The sequence below is a fragment of the Saccopteryx leptura genome, chromosome 4 (genome assembly GCF_036850995.1).
Source record: "Saccopteryx leptura isolate mSacLep1 chromosome 4, mSacLep1_pri_phased_curated, whole genome shotgun sequence".
In the NCBI taxonomy this organism is placed as follows: domain Eukaryota; kingdom Metazoa; phylum Chordata; class Mammalia; order Chiroptera; family Emballonuridae; genus Saccopteryx; species Saccopteryx leptura.
Window position 1 is genome coordinate 160,076,489 of NC_089506.1, and position 12,239 is coordinate 160,088,727.

Here is a 12,239-nt window from a genome sequence, read left to right on the forward strand (position 1 = left end):
TGAAAATTTAGAGGACTTGAACTAAACTTTTTGTTAAATTTTACATGTCTTTGATTCATTTATTTCTCTCATTAATCAAGTAAACAGCCAAAATTGTATCTAAGAACTGACAATTCAGTTCTTTTCAAATATTAAAGGGGTATGAAAAATCACCTTTTCTAAGATTGAATTTTATTCGGATGACACTGGTTAACATAATTATACAGGTTTCAGGTGCCCAATTCAACAACACATCTCTGCACACTATATTGTGTGTTCACCCCCCTCCAAGTCATGTCTTTATCCATCACCATTTATCCTCCCCAGACCCTCTTCCAATCCCCTCCCCCCCGCAGTTACCACATTGTTATCCATGAGTTTTTTGTTTTGTTTTATGTCATTTTTTGCTCTGTTCCTCCACCTCCCTTTTAATAACGATTTTTCCATAGTGGAAAGAGAAGTGCTTTAGTGAACTGGGTTCAAAAACCACTTAATCAGTTTCTAGATTTTTTTTTTAAACACAAACAAGTTATTTGCCTTATTGAATTTAAATTTTTCCATCTTTAAAAAAGAGTAGCTGAATACCTACCAGGTGAAATTATCATGGGAAATAACTGTGATGGAAATCTTCTAGAATGAAGTAAGAGGCACAATGTTCTTCTTTTTACAAGGTATCATATGCTAAGTACTGATCATATGTTGAAATCATTTGAAATTTTTTGTATTGTTGAATGACAGACATTGTGGGTGTCATTTACCTATTCAGCGCATTGTTAAATAGTGTTCCTGGTGTTCATCTTACAAAAAAGAAAAATACAACTGATTACTTACACATATTAGTGCTATAATGATTTGATTACTTTGAGAAATGTATTATTCTAGTTTTCTTAATGTTGCCTCAGGAGGTTGTTTTTTTTTTTAAGTGTGTTCTCAACCCCAGGATTGTTAGTAATAAATGAACTATGTATTACACATGATTATCATTTTAAATACTTAAACTGACTATTGATCACAACATGGAATTTAAATTTCAAGTATCTATTCATGGTGACCTGCTGCAGAAATTAATCTGTATTGATAAGCTTATAGTAGTTTGGCACAGGCCATTGTTCTATCCATTCTTCAATGAGCTACATACACATCTTGTTAAAAAAAATAAGTTGTTTATTTACTTATGAAGAACCTTAAATTTTATGTAAAATTTAGGGTTTAGTTCAACAGTTAGAGAAACAGAGGTGAGGTATGAAGGTGGACTCTCCATATCACAATTTAACTAGATTAAAACTTGAAACTAATATACCAGGGGTCGGGAAACTTTTTGGCTGAGAGAACCATGAACGCAACATATTTTAAAATGCAATTCCGTGAGAGCCATACAATGACCTATGTATGTTGCACATTATCCAATAAAAATTTGGTGTTGTCCCGGAGGACAGCTGTGATCAGCTCCAGCCACCACAACCATGAACATGAGCGGTAGGAAATGAATGGATTGTAATACATGAGAATGTTTTATATTTTTAATGTTATTATTTTTTTATTAAAGATTTGTCTGTGAACCAGATGCAGCCATCAAAAGAACCACATCTGGCTCGCGAGCCATGGGTTCCCGACCCCTGTAATATAAGATTGAATATCACTATTATTGATATTTTATGGACTATCAACTGTCATTGAAAATTTTAAATAATAAGTTAATGGCAAGAAAGTGGTAAAAAATATACATAATTATCTCTAATAGTCTTAAAGATGTAAACTTGAAGAATTTTATTCCTAACTCTGACACCACCTACCTGGTTGCCTTGGGTAGATAAAAAAAACCTTTCTGTGAATTAATTCCCATTTCTGTAAAAAATAATGTAGTGCTGCTTAGATCTACTCACAGAATAATTGGAAGAAGAAAATGAACAAGAGCACCTGCTCGTACTCGCCAGCCTGCGGGAAGCAGAACCTGGCCCTGCACCGTTGGCTTCTCCAGTTGTACCACATAAACAACACTTCGGGTTGTTTCTTCTTTTTTTTTTTTTTTTTTTTTTTTTTTTTTTTTTTTTTTTTTTTTTTTTCATTTTTCTGAAGCTGGAAACGGGGAGAGACAGTCAGACAGACTCCCGCATGCGCCCGACCGGGATCCACCCGGCACGCCCACCATGGGGCGACGCTCTGCCCACCAGGGGGCGATGCTCTGCCCATCCTGGGCGTCGCCATATTGCGACCAGAGCCACTCTAGCGCCTGAGGCAGAGGCCAAGGAGCCATCCCCAGCGCCCGGGCCATCTTTGCTCCAATGGAGCCTTGGCTGCGGGAGGGGAAGAGAGAGACAGAGAGGAAAGTGCGGCGGAGGGGTGGAGAAGCAAATGGGCGCTTCTCCTGTGTGCCCTGGCCGGGAATCGAACCCGGGTCCTCCACACGCTAGGCCGACGCTCTACCGCTGAGCCAACCGGCCAGGGCTGGGTTGTTTCTTCTTTACATGGATCGTGAGCTCATGGATTTTGAGCTCTCAACCTAACTCTAGAAACCAAACTCTGGTACCAGAATACTACAAACCAACATCCCTGCTACTTTTCTCAGTTGCAGAGAAGAATAAATTACCTTTAGCTATTCTCTATTCTATTGAACTGTGGTCTTTAGAGCTTTTAGCTGAAGGTTTATTATTGATTTGAAACACACTGTATTTTTTAATGTGCTTATTTTTAGAGAAGAAGTTTCACACTTGTTTCTTCTAACAGAATTATTCTTTATCTTGAGAAATGGGTCATAAGTAAAATCCTAAGTCATGAGGGTGCATGGTAGACCATTGCTGCAATGCCTATTATAGACTTGGCTCTCCCAAAATGATTTTGCAGGATAGCGGTTATTCTGCAGAGGATCTTTTTTATTTCTTCTTCTTTTTTCTCTTCTTTTTTTCTTAAAATGGGCTTCAACATAATAGGAAATAAACCATTGAAATCTGAATACATGTGCATTAATAGAGAAGTTACAAACCAAGAAATACAAATCATTAGAAGAAACACATGCCCAAGTTATTCTGTCATTTTAAATTTCTCAGCTGATGATCAGAGAACGAAAAACAATATGGATCAGATCAATTTTCAGTATAAAAAGTAGTTTCTTTTATTTTGTGTATGTAACCACTAGGATGCTTAGTTGTTTCCATCTTTTATCAAAAGAACCAACTTGCTGAATTTCATATTTCTATTTATGCCTATAACATTTCTATTCCAAAAACAACTTGAGTTGGCTTATAATAAAATCAAAGATATAATAAAACCCAAAACTATTAGGCCAAATTTAAAGAACTTCTGTTTGTTTTGCATTACATCGACACCTTTGGACCCTTTCATATTCTAAGTATGTACTTAGCTACTTTAATTTTACTTTTTCAAAATATTTGCCTTTAAGTCATTAATAGTTCACATTGCTTTGAATGATTGATCTGTAATGCATTAATCACACTGTTAATGTTCAGATCCCAGCTCCTGCACTTGTTAGTGGCAAAGATAAACTAGGTGAACACTAGTTAAAGTGGTAAGAACAGATTTCTTCAATACTAACTATTGCAGTAGGGAAGGGATTCAGTGCGAACTAAACTCAACTTTGCTGAAACAAAAGGTGGGAGACCTTTTAAAGGCTACAGGTGTTAAAAGAAAGGCACTGAGGGATGTTAGCGGGGATTGTCCTTGTGACTAGGCCATCTGGTTTTGTTGATTCGTATGTAACCAGAGGAAAAACAAATGTATCTTTATAGCAAGAAGCAGTGATGTAAGTTAGATCAAGGCATTCACTGGCTGAGAATCAGAGCAGTATAACATCCTTGAATGTGAGAGACAGTTCTTAGTAGTGCAAGTTTTAGATCTCAGAAACAGAGAAAAGATTAGTTGCAAGCTTTCTTAAGTAACTGTGCCAAGAACGGAGTTCAGAAGCCTATCTGTTTCTTGTCAGGCTTTGGTTAGAACAAACAGTAAAGTTACTTAACCTTGGTTTGTGTCAGTTTTCTCATCTCTAAAATAGGGATGATAATATTACCTATATCATAGGAATGTATTTGAAGATTAAAAGAGTTAATACATGCAAAATGCTTAAAACAGTGTCGGCACATACTAGGTTTTCAATTAATGCCATTATTCTGAATGTCTTTAAAATGGAGTTCAGCCTGACCAGGCGGTGGTGCAGTGGATAGGGCGTCGGACTGGGATGCAGAGGACCCAGGTTCAAGACCCCGAGGTCGCCAGCTTGAGCGCGGGCTCATCTGGTTTGAGCAAAGCTCACCAGCTTGGACCCAAGGTCACTGGCTTGAGTAAGGGGTTACTCGGTCTGCTGAAGGCCCATGGTCAAGGCACATATGAGAAAGCAATCAATGAACAACTAGTGTCACAATGAAAATCTGATGATTGATGCTTCTCATCTCTCTTCATTCCTGTCTGTCTATCCCTATCTATCCCTCTCTCTGACTCTCTGTCAATGTAAAAAAAAAAGGAGTTCATAGTAGTATCTGTCTACCATATTGGATTATTTTATTTATTAAATGATATAATACAAGTAAAATTGAGAGCTATGCTTAGCACATTATAAGCATTCTATCACTGTTGGCCAGAAATGGTAATAGTAGCAGATGTAGTAGCCAGTGAATATCTTCCATTACTCATAGTTGTGGATGAGCAAATAAAAAAGATTTACTCATAGTTGTGATTTACTCATAGTTGTGGATGAGCAAATAAAAAAGAATCTTGAGCATATTATTTTTTAGTACAGAGTAGGAATATTTTGTCAATTAGTAACTCAGGTTGGAAAAATGTTTATGAGCAATCTTGTACATGATTTTGAGATCTTTGAACATTATTTTGCCAATATTTTTCTTGGGTTTTGGATACACAGTTCACATCTCCAGCATTTATGTAACTTAACCTCCTTACTATGAAACCTTGAAGAATTCCCAGTATATTTCCTTCTTAGGAAAATAAGAGTGAATCAAAATAATTATTAAACCTTTTAAGAAATAAAACAGTTTGCTCAAATGATACAAAATGGCATATACAAAAGTAGACGACTGAATCATATTTCTGTAACTTTTCAAATTATAATATCCTTGATTGATGGGTATTGGACTTCCTTGAATCTCAACACAAATAAAATAACAGGCACAAATTCTACAATTTTTGGTGCTAACCAGTAGGTTCAGAGAAGCCCAAATGATCTGTATTCATGTTCGTGTAGTCTCTTGATCCAGCACTGTGCAATAACAAGCCATGAAGTATGAATTATTAAATGAGTCAGTCTCTGTTTGTATTGGGTATATTATCAACCATAGCACATACTTCACTGAATATGGATTTTCATTAAGGAAGTGGAATGCATAGATCAACAGAAGCTCATTTTCCTTAAGTTACAATTGTTATCACTAAAAATTCTTGATGTTAATATATTTGATAGTGAAAAAATAGCCATTTATACAAGAGACCAATAACTGGAAAAGAAAGAATAATTGAGTTCATGTAGATTTCTTCAATAACCTACATAAATTTTTTTTTTAAAAGAACAACCAAATATAATATTATAAGACCAACTTTTACTCATTGTATTCCTCCAGTTAACATTCTGGGCAATTGTAAATGACTCAGGAAATAAAACCCTTAATTATGCCAAGAGCAAATATGTTCATAGCCGATTTCGACCATTTTAAGATCAAATGCATTAAATTGTTTCAGTCTTCATACAAACATCAAAAATGTTGCCTTTTAACTGTGACATACTAGAAATATTACAATCATTGGTTTTATAAGTAGGATTTGAAGAGTCTTAGGAAAAGTCTTAGATTTAGCTTCTCCATCAACTTGGTGTACCTAGTGTATGGTAGGCCACTTGACCTGACTGGCCCAGTAGTTCTTTTTCAGTCACATAGCCCATTCTTTGACTAATTTTTATTTCTACTTTACTAGCAGCAATTTAATTGGAGTTTTGTATCTTTCTTTCTTTCTTTCTTTAATAGTCTGATACATACTTCTGCATGTCAATGCGTTTGCCAACGGATGAGGAAGCCTTCGTGAGTAAGTAATAAATACTGGATGGGGCAGGGTGTGGGTGGTTGGCAGGGAGGACAAGCTATTTGAAATCAGTGAAAGGTTTGCTTTGATGGTTATGAGCATATTAATCTTTTACTGTCAGTTTCTAAAATGCATTTATCATGCCTAAATGCAGAAACAAACTGGAGAGAGCCACTGAGAGATAAGATTGCAAACAGTATCTGGAGAGATTCATGAGTAATAGTAGTTAAGCAGTTGCATGCAGATGTCAATGGCTGCCAATACCACATGGTCCCATTTGTATAGTATTGGCTTTCTGTCTGTGGCTGGCTGCTTAATTCCGCTCCACTCAACAGACTGTTTATTTACTTGCTGGGTCATGCTGTAAATCGAATGCACTTAGAATCAACATTGGAGAATGTAATATTTTACTTGTCAGACAGGTAGATGTATATAGGAAGCAAGGAAGAAAGGAAGGAAGGAGAGACTGCGAGAGGAGAAGGAGGGATGGTGTGAGGACGAAAGAAACATTGTTTTTGTTGTCTATATTACAGAAGAGGATGGCTCTTAAATGACAGGCCCTTCCCTAAGTGGATCTTTGAATCAGATAGGAAAAGTGGCAAAGTGCCATCTGTTCTCATCTAGGTTGTTTTCACTTAAATCTCCCTTATGGCAGACTTTTAACTGTTTAGGGAAGTGTTGTGATTGGCAAATTATTCATGGATTTGTTTTTTCTCCTGCTTCATTTTTCTGGTTTGACGTGTTGATTTTGGAGAGAAAGTGATGATAATGAGAATTGTACTTTGGTCCCTTGACACTAATCTTCAAGTGGGCTCTCTGAAACAGCTCTTATGTGGATTGTACAGTGTGTACAATAGCCTTGGGGCCATCTGAGGCTGAATTTTCATGAGGTACTTACTCCCTGCAGGAATATACATTATAGATCTGCAAAGCCAGAGCAATGTGCATTTATTCTTGTTTTCACACACTTTGGTGGTAGCTACAACAGAAAATACGCCTATAACAATATTCTATGAACAGAATTCCCTCCACAGTTAATTTCCAAAGATGAAAGTCGTACCTTGAGAAGTTGCGCATTGCCTGATGGCTGTTACTTTGTGTAATAATTGAACATTACCAAGAAAAATGTTAGAAAGGACAATACTGGCCCGGGTCCTGAACTTTAACTTTAAAGACAAAAAAATAATTTAAGGTCCTAATTGTAGTATTTTGAGCAACACCAAATGTGATTTAGAATGTAAATTCATCATTAAATTTCAACGTTAAAGATTTCCCCAATTTCATATCCACGTTTGGCAACATAGGAGAAAATAATAATTACTCATAAAAAGAATTTTAAAAGAGTGTTCTTACTAATTTTATGTTTTCTTTGTGCAAATTCAGAGATAGTCTGGTTTCTTCCTGTTTCACACTTGCCTTTTTTTTTTTTTTTTTGTATTTTTCTGAAGCTGGAAATGGGGAGAGACAGTCAGACAGACTCCCGCATGCGCCTGACCAGGATCCACCCGGCACGCCCACCAGGGGCGATGCTCTGCCCACCAGGGGGCGATGCTCTGCCCATCCTGGGCTTCATTATGTTGCGACCAGAGCCACTCTAGTGCCTGAGGCAGAGGCCACAGAGCCATCCCCAGCACCCGGGCCATCTTTGCTCCAATGGAGCCTTAGCTGTGGGAGGGGAAGAGAGAGACAGAGAGGAAGGAGAGGGGGAGGGGTGGAGCAGATGGGCGCCTCTCCTGTGTGCCCTGGCCGGGAATCAAACCCGGGACTTCTGCACGCCAGGTCGACGCTCTACCACTGAGCCAACCAGCCAGGGCTACACTTGCCTTAAGTAGAAAGCCACTCTGCAGATCTGTATTAATATGAAGGTAATATGTTGTGTCTCCCAACAGTACTACAGGTTTGTTTCTGGAGGTTGGTGGTAGCATATAATTTCGTAGCTGGTGACTATAAAAACTATAAATATATATCCTGGAATGTGTTACTGCTCTCTAAATATAAGTGTGTTTACTTTCATCTGATTTAAAACTGAAAAGTACAAGTGAATATATTCAGTCAAGAAAAGTATTCACAGGAGATACATAAAGGGCCCTATTAGAACCAGGGCGCTAAACATTTCTGCATTTTCTTAGGCCACTCTCTTCTAAAATTAAACTGTTCCCAGTTCTAAGGTCCTTAAAGGATCTTATAAGATTAATAACTAATTTCAGTATTTCTTCTCTTTATTGCTGGGAGGATTGTGTGAATGCTAAAGATTTTGTCACCTTTTCCAAGCAGATGTTTCCCTTTCAGTGTGAGTCCTTTAATGTACTACCCTCAGGTGATTTGTAGTTACCATTATTTGCATAATCAAGCAACAACAGAAATTGAGGTGTAGGCTAAATTAGAACTGGAAAACTGAAAACCAAGAGAAGTACCAAAAATGATTTATATAAGGGGTTGATTAAGGAAATTTTATATGTATTATTTTATTAACTTTTAGGACAATTTTGAAGTTAGTCGCCTTTCATAGTTAGAGACACAGAAACAGGAACATCAGTGTCTTTGATTTAGTGGCATGCTAGGACACGAGTTTGCATGGAATCCTTGCTCATATACTCAGCCCACAACCAGCCATCATTTACCAAGGGTCTGCCAGACACTAAGCTATTGAAAGCTCAGCATACTAAAAGCATTTTACCAAAGAGGAAACAAAGAGTCTGAGAGATTCAGAAACATGCCCAAGCTTTTTACTAGCTATGTGATACCCTACTTGTATGCCATTTAAATCCTAATGGATCTGGTGTGAAGATAATGGTACAGAGAAGAAAGGACAGAAGTTATCAAGAAGATAAGTGGAGCTCAAATACAGCAATTGCACATCTCTGTCTTCCTCACATCAAATATAGTTACTCTTTCATTCCCTCATCCTCACTCTGACTGGAATATACTGGGCAGTTTTGCCAAAAAGTAAGTAAACCTCAAACCATGTTGCAAAAGAAAACCCAGTACACATGAGATTTTAAAGCTCTATAAAAGGAAAAGGGCTGGCTGTCTAGGTTGTATGTAGAAAGGATAGATCGTACGTCGCTTTTCCAGACTCCCGAAGTGAGAGTTCGGCAGTGATAACCAAAGCTTTTCCAGGAAGGAAGCCTCTTGGCACTTGGCCCCAAGTTCTCGGTTGCACAGGACCTTATCATAAGATTAGATATGGTTGGAAATGAAGACTTGTAAAGACCTCCAAAGTTAGTTTAGTCTTTTCTTAAGACACTTTTATCATGTGATAACTTCTGCTTTTATTATCTATGCCTTTAAAATTTTTGAATGCCAGTAGGCTGTTTGCTACAGGATAAATAGGGACCCAATAATAGCTTGCTGAATCCATGACTGAACACTAAAAAAGTGTTTTGTTTGGCCATTTTCTAAGGCAACATATTGAATAGTAACCAATTTACCTTTTGCTTTAAATTATACTCTTTGAATATAAGGGAATAAATGTTTAAGAAAAGTTACTTGTTCATAAATTCAGCAAACTTAAAATTCCACTCTGTGCCAGTTATTGAGCTTAGGGCAACGGGAATGTGGTATATGCTACAAATTCAAGAAGATCACAGCCTGGTAGAATTCTAGATGACAAGACTGCAAATGTTAGAGCCCACAAAAAAGACTTTGTCCTAATACAAGGGAGGGGAGATGCATTCGGGGCAACACTAGAATCTGTGTAAACACAATAAATTAAAATCAATAAAAAAAATAAATAAAACAAATATTTTCAAAACTGAAAAAATAAAAAAGAAACAAGAGATCAAATATTTTTTGACAGTTTACTGCATTTTTAAATTTCTGAAAAAGCTTCTTAAATATAGGGGCCTAATGTTAATATATCATGGATTTTATAGACCTTAAGAAGAATACTGCATAAAAAAAAAACTTTGTCCTTTCACATTACTTTCAGATTTCTGAACATACATCACAAAAGAAAGAATACAATCCAGATTGCTTATTAGGACTTTAACACTTGATGGTGTTAAAAGTCAAAGTTGCATTTGAATAAATCATAAATTGGGCTTTATGCTTGTTTGACCAATTAGGAAACTCATTTTAGATAAACATACTTCTTAATATTGAGAAAACACCATCACAAGTTGTCATGAAATTTATATGTGCATATGCCTGTCATATTTACATATAATCATACACAACATTTGATGTGTTTATTTGTCTATTGAATTATTAAATGCAAATTAAAGTAGGTGTTTGGGGAAATACTGGAATGAAGATAAGTATAATTTTTATATTTTGGAAAAAATCATAGCTCTCCCTAGAGTATTGCTTTTGCTTGTTGTTTTAATAAGAAATCCCAGAATTGGAATGGGTGAAGGTATGATAAAATCTGCATTTGACCACTGAACTGTGATGCTGTCTAAAAGGTGTTTTACAGACACTCAGAGGAATTGGCTCTGACAGCAGCCCGTTCAGCCAAGAAATTTGACTGTCATCTTCATCCACTTGCTTTCCCTCACATGGATGACCAGTAAATAAATGTGTCTTTTCCTTAGTGAATGATGGCAGGTCCCTATCTATCAAATTGCACTATACAAATGAGATAGAAACCTTTGAATATAGAAATAGCTGAAATTAATCTAATGATTTATTGCTTTTCATTTTCTTGGGCTTCTCTTTTGAATGTGGAACAATTTCTATGGCAGAATTGCACAGTTAGACTTGAATATTTCCAAATGTGGCCTTTCTTAAACAAAGCACATGTTAAGGTGATTTTAGGATACTTCAAAAACTGCTGGAACAACCTAATTTTAATCATGTTTATGGGCTACTACATAGTATGACTATAAACATCAAGGTCTGACACAGTTACAATGCTCATATATCCATGTTTTATGGCTTTGACAGCAGTAAATAAAAGTGTGCGAGTGTACATGTGTGTAAGTCCCTATCCCCATGCAATCTTTTTGCTTCCAGTTAGTTGACTGCATACCTTTTCCTTCTCACCTAGGATTTTCTCCAACATGAATCATATCTGTCTCCCACATGACCATTGGGTGCCTTCCAGTAGCCACCCTAGGAAGCTGCTCTGGTTTCTAGTAAAAGCTACGTACTTAGTGAGAGCTGAGACACTATACTAGTGTCTCTGATGAGTGGACAGAACCTCATTTTCTTGGTCACAGTTATGAAGGAGAAGCTGCTACTATGGATCCGGTTTCAGAGTATCCCTTAAATGTCCTCTATCCTTCAGCCACGCAAATACCCATGTTTCTAACATACCCCAACAAACCTCAGGGCTTTCTCGGGTAATAAAAAAGTGAGGGGAGAGGAGTAGGAATCATTATATTTTATAAAGCTGAGGTTTAGGAATGTCTTTAATTAGATACATCTAAAGATTATTGAAACGTAACTGATAGATGTTAACTAAATATATTGTGTGGTGATGATTTCACAATATGTACAAATGGCAGATTATTATGTTGTACACCTGAAACAATTAAAATGTTATCTGTCAATTATACCTCAATAAATAAATAAATTTATAAATACAAAAAAACCTGACATATGGACATAGTTGTTTTATTGCAGTCATGTCAAAATGCCATCACCACCCCACCCCCAGTAAATGGCTACTTCAGAAAACCTGGTTTTGAATGGGAATTGTGTAAATGTCCTTCAGTGGCGAGGGGTTTATGCCACTTTGACAACCATACTGATATAGCCATTTCAGCTGTTTCAGTGGGGGTGACATTTATAAAGATCAGCATGAATTTTTCTAGTCAGAGAAAATTCCATGAAAAAAATAGCAGGATTTGAACGGGATCTGGGATGGTGGTCTCTTTGGATCTGCGGAGGGGAGGAGAATATTCCAGTGGCCAGTAAATGGCATGAGCAATAAAAGAGCACAGTGGTATAGTGTGAGCCTCACTGCTTGCTAGCTGCATGGCCATGGACAATCTCTCCTCAGGCTCATCTGTGTGAGGGAAAAGGGAGCAGACTCCTGTGGTGGTTGTGAGAAGTAAATGAGCCTGGCATAGAGGAAGCCCGCAGTAAAGGTCAGTGGTTATGGCTGTTAAGTGAGGTGGACTGCCTGATGAGAGTGCAGAATAGAGGTTGGGGCTGTCCCATTAGAAACGTTATGGGCTAGGAGACTGGTACAATATTATGCATGACCTGCACAGGCAAGAGGAGGATGTGGATTTGATTTTGAAGGAAATTAATAGGAGACTCTTAGAGGAGTGACA

The 12,239-nt window shown here is 37.1% G+C and overlaps 1 protein-coding gene across 16 annotated transcripts in view; it reads left to right on the top strand.

Moving 5' to 3' along the window:
• Positions 1-12,239, top strand: part of PAM (peptidylglycine alpha-amidating monooxygenase) — a 337,150-nt gene that overhangs the window by 189,140 nt on the left and 135,771 nt on the right. For all 16 annotated transcript variants that reach the window (XM_066381913.1, XM_066381912.1, XM_066381917.1 and 13 more), the window contains one exon: positions 5,961-6,018. In XM_066381913.1, coding sequence (XP_066238010.1) covers positions 5,961-6,018 — 58 coding nt within the window. The remainder of the gene's footprint in view (positions 1-5,960; positions 6,019-12,239) is intronic.